The sequence below is a fragment of the Stylophora pistillata genome, chromosome 8 (assembly GCF_964205215.1).
Source record: "Stylophora pistillata chromosome 8, jaStyPist1.2, whole genome shotgun sequence".
NCBI classification, from domain to species: Eukaryota; Metazoa; Cnidaria; class Anthozoa; order Scleractinia; family Pocilloporidae; genus Stylophora; species Stylophora pistillata.
Window position 1 is genome coordinate 2,519,920 of NC_142526.1, and position 12,411 is coordinate 2,532,330.

At 36.5% G+C, this 12,411-nt stretch overlaps 2 protein-coding genes across 5 annotated transcripts; one reads left to right on the plus strand and one right to left on the minus strand.

Moving 5' to 3' along the window:
- Positions 1-265: 265 nt before the first annotated feature.
- Positions 266-7,784, minus strand: LOC111325811 (uncharacterized). 2 transcript variants are annotated; one of them, XM_022929720.2, is made up of 7 exons: positions 7,192-7,784; positions 6,718-6,768; positions 6,113-6,339; positions 5,249-5,368; positions 4,742-4,900; positions 3,975-4,055; positions 266-3,524 (listed from the first exon to the last, which is right to left on the minus strand). In XM_022929720.2, exons 3-6 carry the CDS (start codon positions 6,287-6,289, stop codon positions 3,975-3,977), a joined length of 537 nt encoding a protein of 178 aa, XP_022785455.1. In that variant the 5' UTR covers positions 6,290-6,339; positions 6,718-6,768; positions 7,192-7,784; the 3' UTR covers positions 266-3,524. The 2 variants fall into 2 exon arrangements, with proteins under 2 accessions (XP_022785455.1, XP_022785456.1); XM_022929721.2 differs by lacking the exon at positions 7,192-7,784 and having other exon boundaries at positions 266-3,244; positions 6,718-6,894.
- On the plus strand, positions 6,135-12,140 carry LOC111325810 (uncharacterized). Of its 3 annotated transcripts, XM_088729261.1 has the most exons (9): positions 6,231-6,273; positions 6,867-6,957; positions 8,360-8,507; positions 8,929-8,960; positions 9,660-10,048; positions 10,359-10,502; positions 10,696-10,866; positions 11,264-11,336; positions 11,790-12,140. In XM_088729261.1, the coding sequence occupies exons 3-9, from the start codon at positions 8,434-8,436 to the stop codon at positions 11,807-11,809; spliced, it is 903 nt and encodes a 300-aa protein (XP_088585387.1). In that variant the 5' UTR covers positions 6,231-6,273; positions 6,867-6,957; positions 8,360-8,433; the 3' UTR covers positions 11,810-12,140. The 3 variants fall into 3 exon arrangements, with proteins under 3 accessions (XP_022785451.1, XP_088585387.1, XP_088585388.1); XM_022929716.2 differs by lacking the exon at positions 6,867-6,957 and having other exon boundaries at positions 6,135-6,273; XM_088729262.1 differs by lacking the exons at positions 6,231-6,273; positions 6,867-6,957; positions 8,929-8,960 and having other exon boundaries at positions 8,278-8,507.
- The last annotated feature ends 271 nt before the right edge of the window (positions 12,141-12,411 follow it).

A 12,411-nucleotide genomic window follows, 5' to 3' on the forward strand; every position in this document is an offset into this window, starting at 1 on the left:
TCCTTGTAAACGAATGACGAACGCTTGAAACTCCATTTTTTTTGCGATGGCTTGTAATATCATATTAACTCAGTTATATATTTTGATACCCACATCGACGCAGCCCAACTTTCTTTAGAAACTTCCCCCATCCCCATACTATCTCCGAACTTTTCCTTTATCCAAAACTTTATCATTCCTCTCTTCTTAAAGAGAAGGGAGTTAATAATAATCTCCAAGCTTCCAAAGAATAGGAAAACGTATCCACTCATTCCTTCAAACAACAGACAAGATACATTTTTATTTATTCTTACAAAGACAAAGTACTGTACATTCTATCTCATATAAGAATACTAACAAGTACAGCAACAGTCAACGTATCTTGAATATACTGGTAACTCTAAGAATAGATTAGCAACATCTCCTTTTTACGTATATAAGAACGATCCTTCGCAGTAAAGCACTATTTAAGCAATAGTGCTTATAATAGTGCTTATAATAGTGCTTATAATAGTGCTTTACTGCGAAGGATCGTTCTTATATACGTCTCATAACCGCAGTTCACTCATATGTTTCATATCTCCTTTTTAATATGGAAAACGCTAATTGGATACAGGTTTGACTCAATGATGTCCCATTATGGGACATCCTATCGAAGCGAGAACCAATAAGGGAGAATTATTAAGTCTTTAGTACACGCACTAATTAGTGACAAATAACTAACAGTAAGTTAATGAAGAGGAAGTTAATGAACACCCGGCCAAAAAAAAACTTCATGGTTATCAGGGGAAAAAAAGGCTAGGTACTTACTCATGATATTTTATAAGATACCAGGGGTGTTTTTTTTTTTTTTTTTTCTTTCCCACTCTTTTATTATCCCAGTTTGCTTTACACACCCCACTTTTTCAAACACTAAAATACACATATTCATTTGCAAGACTCGTGATATCTATTAAGGATACTATGCTATTTGGATTTCTTTTCAATATGACAAACAGTACTTGTCATTTTAAGGACTTGTTGAACAATTAACATCGAACAAATCACTATATTCATAGTTAAGCTAGCATGTGGGACTATATTCACAAGCTAGTATCACTTCCAACTTAGCTTTTGTTATCTTACTTCTACCTTGCGAGTTAAGTCCCATTTCATCGTGAATTCTGATGTTGTACCTTCTTTTAATCTTTTTGGAGTGTGATTTTGTTCTGGCAGCACTTGGCAGCAGCCACATATTATAATCAATTGTCACGAACGATAAAAGGGAACACAAGTTCGCAAGTTGCTATTTCCTTGCTGAGTTTTACTGAAATTAGAAGCAGTGGTTTCATATGCCAAACTTGGGAATCATGCAATAACAAGCTAAGTTAAAGCGTTTTAAATGAAAAAAAAAATTGAACGTTCGGGTAAGGTTCATTCTAATATCACGAGCATTTTATGTCAGTATGAATACTGAACTGATAGAAAGCTTTAAGTTTAAAAGAAACCTGTACAAACAATTTTTGACTGTTTTCGCTTTAACCTATGTTATCATTGCTAACACCCATTCTCAACTAGCATGGTCCATTGAGAGTATTTTATGTGCTAGTGCCGATTCACATTTTCAACAATATGTTTAATCACACTCAACACAAAAATTCGTCTAAAAGCTTTTGTCAAACTAGATCGATTCGAGTAACATAGTTGTGGTCTTTTTTATTGGTTTTGTTTTTTTTTTGTTTTGTTTTGTTTTGTTTTGTTTGTTTTGTTTTTTGTTTTGTTTTGTTTTTTGTTTGTTTTTGTTTTTTTGTTTTTGTTTTTTGTTTTTTGTTTTCCTTGTTTTCCCCTACCATGCTGCTTGGAGGCTAAGTTAGTAGAATTACGCAGCGTTCAAGCACAGCTCGCCTAATTTCTTTCAGGCGTCGGTATCTGTGGTGGCACCGAAATACAGCTAATTTACCGGCGATGATCAATTCGTCATCATCCACTGTTTCAAATAACATTTATTCCACAATGTCACACATGCATTTGGGATCAAATTCAATCCTTTACAGGGACTAGATTAGTAACCTAATTTATGCCGGGCTTCGCAGCCTAACGAGTATAAGGGAGAACTTCGAGTTTTACTCATGCTCCACTCAAGGCATTTGCATTAAAAAAAAGAAAAACTCAAAATTATCCTGACACCAAAACGCTCGTGTTTTTCTTTAATCCATAAAGCAATGCATGCAGTTGTATGGTTATTTTCCTCTGACCAAAATGTTTAAACATGCCTTTTTATTCTCTTTGCAAAACTTTTTTTTATTTTGAGGGTGGGGAGGAGCTCAAGCACTCTATTTCCTTGTTATTCAGTTCAAAGTTCAAAGTTCATGTTCAAAATTCATGTTTAACCTTTTGGAAGTGCTTGGCCATTTACGACAATATACATCCTGATTTCCTAACTTGGCACAGCAGCTTTTCTTTAAAAAAATCATCACCTGGTGTTTTTGTGTTTTATTTAATTTCTTTTTTTCATGCCAATTGAACTATATTTCTTCTTCAAAACCTATTAACAAATGGCTGCAAAATACACGATTGATATTCAAAACAATACCCTACCTTTCAAGCAAGAAATCTAGAAATAAAGCATAATAGATCATTATATTAGTAAATTTACGCATTTGTCTTCCTATAAGACGTTTGTAATATGGTACCTTTTTCTGTTACGCTATAAGGAACGTATTTTTTGAAAAGCCTTTACACAGCTGTATCCCACACAATTGCAAAGCGACTCGTACATCTAAGGTTGTTCCTATCTCGTTCAAACATTCAAAAGATATTTAATCACAACTCAACACTGAATAAAACGCCATAAAAGGAAGAATTTCTTGAGGATGCATACCAGTGACACCTTCAACTTTAATTTGGTTAAATACCAACTGCGAAGTGTATAATTTAGCAGCGACAACAAAAACCTTCAGAAAAAATGAGTCTCTCTTAAATGATTGGAATCTTGGATCAGCTCGTTAGTTCTTTTGTAGCTCTCTGCCCTGCCGACTAAAATACCTTTTTATTTCGTTTCACAACAATGTCCACACTGCACCGTTTTCCTTTCCTGGAGCGCTTGATAAAATTTGTTCAAATGGTGGTTCATGTTCTAGAAAAAGCTTTTAGAATGCCTTCCTACAAAATCATCTTCCTTACTCAATTTTAATCTTAAAAACACGAGCAACGAAGCAAAGGGATCAATGCCGCTCAAAGTTTACCTAACCTACTGCCTCTCGTCACAGCCACGGCCTAGTTTTAGCTGGAATAACAAATAGAAAGATAAAAAATCACTATAAACAAACCAACCGGTCTTCTCGTTAAAATGTCTGGGAGAAAGACAATTACAAGTTCAAAATCAATTTTCCATATTAGCTGAGAATGGGTGACGCTGAATCTCGACGATTTTACCATTTTTTGACATTCTCTAGTAGAGTTGAGAGAAAATTAATTGCATTAAAACAAAGCTAAAATGTCTTTACAAACTAGTCGCCTTCTCTTCCACCTTAAACCTAAGATCATCTTAAAATACAGATTGTACCCTGCAAAAATACAGGCGAAAAAATGTTATACTTGGTGATTATGGCTAAAAGAAAGCTGACGGGAAAATAAAAATAGAATAAAATGATACAAGATTAGAAGAAGCTATCTCGAATAAAACTACGTACCTTGTCTAGAGCTTCTCTCCAGGTGGTACAAAATTAACATAAAATAAAATGTTTTACATTATATATACAAGGCTAAAAAGATTAAGCAAAATGAAATGTTAAAACCAAACGTTTTCGGCTATTTGCCATCATCAGGGTTGAAGGTGTTGACCGTCTGTACATACATATATATCTTATGTGATTCCCGATGGGAAAAGTTTGGTATATATAATATCTTTTATTAAGTGAACATTATGGGCATAAAATGTTTTATTTGCGCAGTTCTACAATAATGGAAAAAAAAAAAAGAAAAAAGAAACTTACTAGAAACTAGTTCAACCTTACCTAAGTTGCTATATCTTGTTCAACTGGTTCATTGTCTTTAAACTCGTGCTCCTCCCCAGCACGTGTTTCGCCGCCCTGAAACTAAAGAAAAGTAATTTTCAAAGTAGTTAACATTTTGTGTTGTTTACTCACAGCCACAGCACTTAGTGATAAGCTCCAGGTGAGCAAGACTAGTGCCCGCGTGAAATATCCTTGCTTTACTTAAGGTAAGTGGAATAGGAGCTTAAAACACCTTTGAAAATTTGCGTGGTTATTATTAATAATGATGTTACTATTGTAATTACGGTGAAGCAGTGGAAATCATTTAGAATTAGCCTAATTTAATCCTTTAATCCCTAAGAGTGATTACCAGCTAATTTCTCCTATCAGTATCACATCTGAAACAGACATTGAGGTCATGACAAGGAAGTGATCATCAACTAGAGAGTCTCTTGATTTTTAAACAAATTCACTTAATTAATACCATATGAAAGTTATAGAGAACAGTATGGAGAATATGCATATTGATGTTAGGGTGTAAAAGACTGATGATACATGATTATATAATCTCAACCATCCAGCCTCATTTCACAACATTTTCCTGGAACATCTGCAGCATTCTTGATGCCTTCGTGTGGGTATTTTTCAAGCTTAATTTCTCTGGAAATACTTGGCTATTTAAAGTCACCATTCAGAATATTGAGGGGTAGCATTGGAATATCTGGCAGCTAGATACACATAGGGGCGAAATTCTTGAAACAAAATTGATTTCAATGACAAAAACTCACTGTTAAGAGGTCCACGTGCATCTCTCCAATCTCCAAGATATTCTCTTCATCTTCATTCATTAACTTTATTTTAGCTTTCATCATCGAGGCGTCGCTGACTGGCAAGCTGCAAACGACATTTTCTGCCAGCTTCATATGGTCAACCTTCTTCCTTTCAAGCTGGAAAATAATGCGTGATTGGTTTCACACTTTGTTGATTTATTACAAAATTAAACTAATACAATCGACGTTCTTTGTATGAAATTTACCAACCAATGTTCATGCCTTCAGAGCTACTAGACGAACAGATTTTGATCACAGCTTTAGAGCAACGTTTTTGAAGGAAATTACCGAGATACTAAAAGATAAATTGCGATGATGCACTGTCATTAACGTTTTCATTACAAGATGTAGCCGTCAACCGATTATTTGGTGGATCTAGATCTGAACTCTCCTGGGTCACTAATACGAGAAGAAAAAAAAGCATAGAAACAAAAAACAAAAAGAATTCTGACTGCGAATAATTACCTCCTTCTTGGCGTGAAAGTCCTCCAAGGATAAACACGCAAAGAGTTTTTCCCCTTGCGTTTTCTTCCATCGGAAACTGTTTGAGTATATCCTCTTTACGTTTTGATCACCTTGGATCTCCTATAAACAGTTAATAATAAATGCAGAGTTGATATGGATGTATATTGTAGTTACAAGAACCATCATGTACTATCAACGACTATCACCGAATACCTCAGCTGTCCTGTAGTTTGGAAATGTTGAAATTCGACAAGATAGTTAAACGAGCGAATGATTGTGAATGATACTTCTTGGGTGAGCAGTTATGCTTAAAACTCAAAGCGAAATTGCAAATGGTAAAATGACTTGGGCAACCGTTAAAAGTTCGGAGAATGTCTCGATGATCGATAAGTATTGCCTAGTGACTGTCCGAGCTATATAGCATAAACTGAAGGAGGTGCCTATTTTTAGCGAACGAATGCCAAATATTTTGATCTACTGTTAAATCGCCATATTGGATTGCCGGGATCGAAGTAAGCCTGGAACGAGTGAAAAAGAAAACGATAGGGTGGGGGTGAAAATGATCGATTTTAAGGGGGTTGTAGTCGTGTCAGTCTGTTCCAGGCTGTACACAATCTTAACAAACCAATATGGCGGCTTCGACATTCGATGGGAATGACTGATGGATCGGACGAATGGAAAGTCAAGTTCGTTGCCTAGTTTCCGAACTTGTTGGCCCACTAGTTGCCTGACTCGCTGGCGGACTTGCTTACTAACTAACCAGCTAACTACTTAACAATCAAAATGGCCAGCTCGGTGGCAGACTGGTTAGTGGAACCGATAGATTGTCTGACAGGCTGACTGTGCTAAAGTACCCGCTCTCACTTTAAGAACGTCTAAGCGGCCAGAATCCTCCAAGGCCCTGGTGACGTACATGACTAGTTGGTGTAGTGATCCTGTGCCCCCGTTTGTCGCTGGTCGTACATAACTGAAAATATCCACCATGTAATGGTCGTCATCGACGCAAGTTTCTTGGATACGCTCTGGTACGTTATCGGACATTATATCATAATTCTGCGCACAGGGGTAGGATGTTACTTCTTTGCTGTAAACTGCAGCATTAATAAAGAAAAAAATTGGATAAAAAAGATCGTAGAATAAATTTGAGGAGAAGCGTATATTTATATATATGGCGTATGCGTTTCCACGTTGCTTAGATCGTAGGCTTTAGTCTTGTTTTTGTTAACCTCTTGTGCAAACAAGTCATTTGCTTGTGGCAGAATTTATGCTACTGAATGACAATTCTCGTCCACGCATTGACTTAAATAACGGCATAAAGATCGATATTACAAAGAATACTTGTGACTCTATTCGCTGAGATGTGTTAAACACGTGTGTTAGACACGCGTGTTAAACACGAAGTTACATATGTACCTTGATAAGCCTCGTATATGTGTGTAAAGACCGCCTCAGACGAATAGATTAGTTACCTTTGTATGTGTTCCAAAATCCAAAACGAAATCCCGTCAGCAGTTTTCAATCTGGTGCCAAACAGAAAACTTCTGTCATTATGGGTTAATACTGATAATCTTCCTTTTGTCACTTCAGTATGAGATGTGCACTCTACTTTGCCTCCTAGATAACCTTTGATCGGGATGGTAAGGGATCAGTCCTTCTTTTAATAGACAAGAAATGCAATGGACCCCTGCGAAGACTTTCGTCATGGAAAGGTTTTAATATATTCATAGAATACGCCGAAATCACTCAAATGGGGCTTCCCCGAATAAAATGAAAACAAAGGCAAACATTTTACCTCCTAAAGTATTTTCGCTTTCGGGTCAATGAGTGGGAAAAAAATTAGTATTGTCTCAGAATCCATGCAGTTACATATCTGATATTCCTATCATAACAACAATTCAAATTGAACAAGATGCTTGTAAATGAATACCTCTAGTGACTCTTACCCCTTATTCGAAACCAAGATGATTCCTTGTTCGATTCTTTGTTGGCTGCGGTGAGTTATTCTCTTAAGCACCCAAAATTTCGAGCTAATTTGATTTGATATTTTCCGAGCCTCAGTATTAAACGACTGCTCAAATCCTGCTGCCCTTTTCACGCTAAAAAAAATTTAAGGATATGTTCGCTAGATGAAGACACGGCAAGCGAAATCCCTTACGGCGGTGACCTACTTTGCACTCTGCGCTCAAGACACAAACGTTTCACTGATGAATTTCTTTCTTTCTTTCCTATGGCAAGGGGGGTTTCCCTTTGCACTTTCGTTTTGAACACTACCAAACTTGCTTTCACATCAAAATTAAACGATCTTTTCTTTTGGGACGTTTGGGTTCTAAAAAGAGACTATTTTATTTGCTAAGACTGAGTGGTTGCGAAGGTTTTCCTTTTACTTCCTTTTTAGATTTTCGAATGTCCCGAAGGCTGTTACTTTGACGAAAGAGCCTGTCCTGTAAGAGATTTTGAAAGTGCAACAATAAAAAAAAAATGTAAAAAGTGTGGTGCTTCCATCAGCGCTTCTCGATTAGACTTACAGTAATTAATTTAAAAGTGCTCTCTTAAGAGTTTTCTGGAATTCAGATGTTGTGGCTCTGATAATTATTTCAAGGTTAAAAATGTGCTTCATTGCAATTTTTTTGTTTATCGGGGAAAACCCCGGCCTTTTACTCTTATTTTCGATTTACTCATGTAAGACCTGTTTCACAACATGTTCCTTACTTTGGCACTTTTGCAAGACTCGCTATTCGCAGCTCAATATGAAGAAAAAGTGTCAGTAAGAGGAACTATAATCTTATGAGAAGTTTAGTTTTACCTTTTGATTATTTTTAAACTTTCGCAGACGCCGACGGTGACGGTTGATGACCTGCTCCTATCATATTCAATGAATCGGTGGTCTCTGTTTTCATTTGTTCTGAAGACATTTGCCTTTATCATTTAGCTAAATGTAATTCAGAGATCAAATGGACATCGAAAAGGGCTTTGATAAGCAAACTTGGCAACATTAGATGCTTCTCGAGCTTTGTTTAGGGCGCTAATTTTGGCTAGAATATAAACTTAACCTCTAAAATGTTCATTAGGGGAAAACCCCTTGTTTTGATTTCTTTCATTTTCATGGTTAAGTTGCATATTGGCGACACGCACCCGACAAAATCCACCCAGTCAGCACGAATCAAGCAGCGCAAAGAGGGAAAGAGATGTTTGTGATGTTGAAACCATGTAAAACTCAAGAAAAGGCAAAAATCTGGCCCAGCAGCAAGAATGCGTCCAGGTAAGGCAATACGCATGTGTCAATGAAAGCACAAGTCTACAGTCACTGGATCCCACAAAAATGTATTTTGATGCAAGAATGTATCTTGCAAATAACGAAAATGTTGCATATATTAAAATTCATCAGTGTATTACCCAGAATTTAAAATAAGCGGCTGTACTTATGGGATAACACATTGAAAATATCATTGAAAATAAAGATTGAGTTATTCCCTTTTCACCTTTTCTGAACATATGAAATCATTTCAAATTTTATGAGGAAACTTTTTCTTAGTCAGCCGATCTTTGCAGCAAACACTTTCGATTTTTTTGTTTTGTTTGTTTTTTTACCTCTGATGTGGTGCAACATGGTTTTTAGTTGTTTTGGTCGTTCGTTCGTTCATTTGTTTAATTGTTTCGTTTTGTTTTATTTTTTAATTCAGAATGCCGGATGAGCTCCAATTTACTTCAGCACGTTAGTGCGGGTGAATTGTTTGTCAATAGGTTGTCATTTGATGTGGGGACTGTACTGAAGCACCTTTACAGACTCATCATCATCATCTTCATTATAACTTCAACTGTCACCATCTCCATCGTTAGCAGTCTCATCATCATCATTGTCATTATCACCTTCATCATCTCTATCAATATCAGTGCAATCATTATCATCATTATTGTTATTATCGTTATCATTATCATTAAGCAATCGATCGATTGGTTAGCTCAATTGCCCCCGGGTTAGCTCAATTGGTAGAGCGCCAGACTGTTGTGCGGGAGCTCGAGGGTTTTAGCCCCGGCCGGACCAACAATAACGGTCTTAAAATAACTGAGGGGAATTTGCTACCTTTCTATAATAACAAGAAATGGATAGAAATTCTAGTCTTCTCGGATAAGGACGGATAAACCGTAGGCCCCGTCTCCTGCAAGGTTAGGGGTAGGAGACGTTAATTTCCCACGCACAAGATTACTGTGTGGTGGATGTCCTCCCCTGGGGTGGGATGGGTGGGTTTACTGGGCCCGCATGTAATTGGCATATATTTACATATAGATTTATCGCTTTACTTGGTCATCTGGCTTTTTTAAGTCTAGTTCATTATTCATCTCCTTACCTTGTTTTTATGTCGTTTTTTAAAGGCGTGTAACTCGACTGATATGTTATCTTTATCTTTAACAGCGGTGATGGTCAGCGGCCGTTACATAATAAATCAAAATGGGCCCCTTCCTCCACAGCCCATTTTGATCGAACACTGCTGTTTGATGGTAAAGGGAAACGTATGGGATATCTCTATTAAATGCCGGCCACATTCCAATCAACGCAAGAAAAATGAAAACTGGATAAATATCAAAGAAGTGTATCCTGATGCCAAAGTGGAGAGAAAACGTAACGACATCCAGCTAACCTTGCCTTTGCTGAGAGAAAATCTTGAATTGGCAGCCTTTGGAGTTCCAGGAAAAGATGACCAGAAGCGAATGCAAATGGCGATCTTTGGAAAGGACCCAACAAAAGGCTGCGACTGGAAGATTAGGATTTATCTGATAGATGACTCCGAAATGGCGCTCAAGGTAACACATTTACTCATAATCACAATTTTTCTATAGGATTAAAGGTTAAGTTTAAACAAAAAAAAAAAAAAAGAAAAAAGGAGAGAAACAAAAGGAGTTGAAAATTAAGGTTATTGCCTCGATGATCTTAAATACTTCATCCTCATCCAGAATAAGTTTTTTGAATTCGGCCAGAATCTGGGTCTCCTAATTTGGTTTGCTCTTTGCTTTGATGAGTTATTTTTTTGTTGTTGTCTGTTTGTTCGGCATGTTGTTTTGTTTACTTGATCTGTTGAGCCTCTTCAGATGGTTCCTTTTATTCAATTTACAGCAGATTTGTAAGAAAGGAGAAGATTCAGGAATCAAATTGTTGACAACGCTGTCCAGCTTGTTTGTATCCAACAGTAAACAAGATATTAGCATGAAGTTTATTCACTTGGAAGCGGGATGGCAAATCGTTGGGGACGAAGTGAAAGTAAGCTCAGGCTACTCTATAGGGAGTGAGTGCGTTCTTAGATAGTATGACCTTAAGCGATAATTGACACTAGAAATGAGAGTTCGTTTTGATGCTAAAACACACATTAAACCAGTAGATAGCACCTGAAAACGCAGGCATTTAAGGATTTTGATTCCCAGGTTCTAAACTTTTATGCAATCCTTTTGCCTAGACGATAGCATCAAGAGATGCCTGGAATTCTCCAGAAAATGCGACAGATTTTCCTTACTGTGATTTTGTTGTGAGACACGCTGATATGACTAAGCAGCAGTTCTTCTGTAGAATAAGAGCAACACACGAAAACGACACGGCTGATAACGAGGTTGTGGCTTTTTTCCAAAAGGTAAATAAACTCATTATAACTTTTACCTTATTCATGTTATACCTCTACGGTTATATCAATGCTGCCGAAGTTACAAGACGCTTTACAACGAGGAAACCAAAGTAGAAATTACTCATCATTAAAGAAGAATTAATAAACACGACTAAAACATTGATTTCAAAAGATGTGGTTAAGCTACTAACAGTTTACTTTAAGGTGAAAACAAGTGGTTGGGGAAACAATTCAAATCGAAAACAAAACAAAACAAAAACAAAACAAAGACAAAACAAAGTAAAACAAGAAAAAACAAGAGAAAAAGAGAGGAAGAAAAATTGATCAAGAACTCGTTTTAAAACGACAGAGGCTTGATATCAAGATAGTTGATGTATCAATTTCGTTTCCCTATTTCATTCCACAGGACAATGATAGCAAGATCAACAAACCAACTGAAAAGAAACACAAGAAAACTTTTCAGATGAACTGTTCGAAGGGTTAGGCATATTTGTGCTTTTCAATGATTAGACTAAATTATGCTTCCTAGGTCAAATTTAGCTATGTTTCCCTCAATCAAATACACTCAATGTCTTTTAGATGTCAATAGTGGATACGGAGAGACGAGGAAAATGCTCATTCAAATTTAACAATTCTCACCGAACTTTACGTGACCTGTGCTTATAAGAAAGATGAATACTACAATATTTCTTCTGTCTAAAAGACAAGGGTTGTTTGGCTGAAATCTCCCAGCAGTTAACTCGTGAGATGAAATTTGGATCATTTGGTTTTTTTCTAACGACAACAGGATGGGCCACGCTTATTCAAGAGGGTTCGTAACTCAGAAGTAAACATTATCCAGCTTTTAAAACCTTTGGTGGAGAATGTTCGATCAAATTGAATAATCAATGCATTTAATCATTCACTAATCCATGATTTAATAATTTCATCAGAATCCAATGCTGCTGGATGACGTCCCGAAATGGATTGTCAGTGTTCAACTTCAGTACCAAGCCTTGCAGCTTTGTATAAGCGTTATGATTTTCGCCGTCCACTATAGACACGCTAAGGCTAATCAGAAGTCTCTAAAAATAATTAAAAAAAGCCTCGAATCGAATGGCAACAGGGACGGATAGCGTTAAATTGATCTTTACTTAGTTGGAAACATAGCTAAAAAGACTAGAGTGTAACAAGTCAAATTGATATGCAGGGGCCGAATTTTTTTGCCACTTGGACCAAGGTAAATGTCACTTTTCAATCTTTCAACACTTTAAGCAGTCAATTAAAAGGAAAATATGTCCGGCTGTTGGAGGTTTTCTTGTTTGATCCTTGTCTGATGACTCTTTTCTATATTTTTTTTATTCCTTTTCCTTTCTGTTTATATATATATATATATTTAATTCACTCCTTCATCTTATCTTTACAAATTATTTATCTTAATTTTTTATTTGGAAGAAGTTTTATTTTTTTCTTCCATGTTTGAGTACTGCATGCATGGTGCACACATTTCATTTTAAAAATTCGAGAGGAGCTGAACCAAGAAGATCATGATGGCGTTAAAAAAGCAGCGTGACA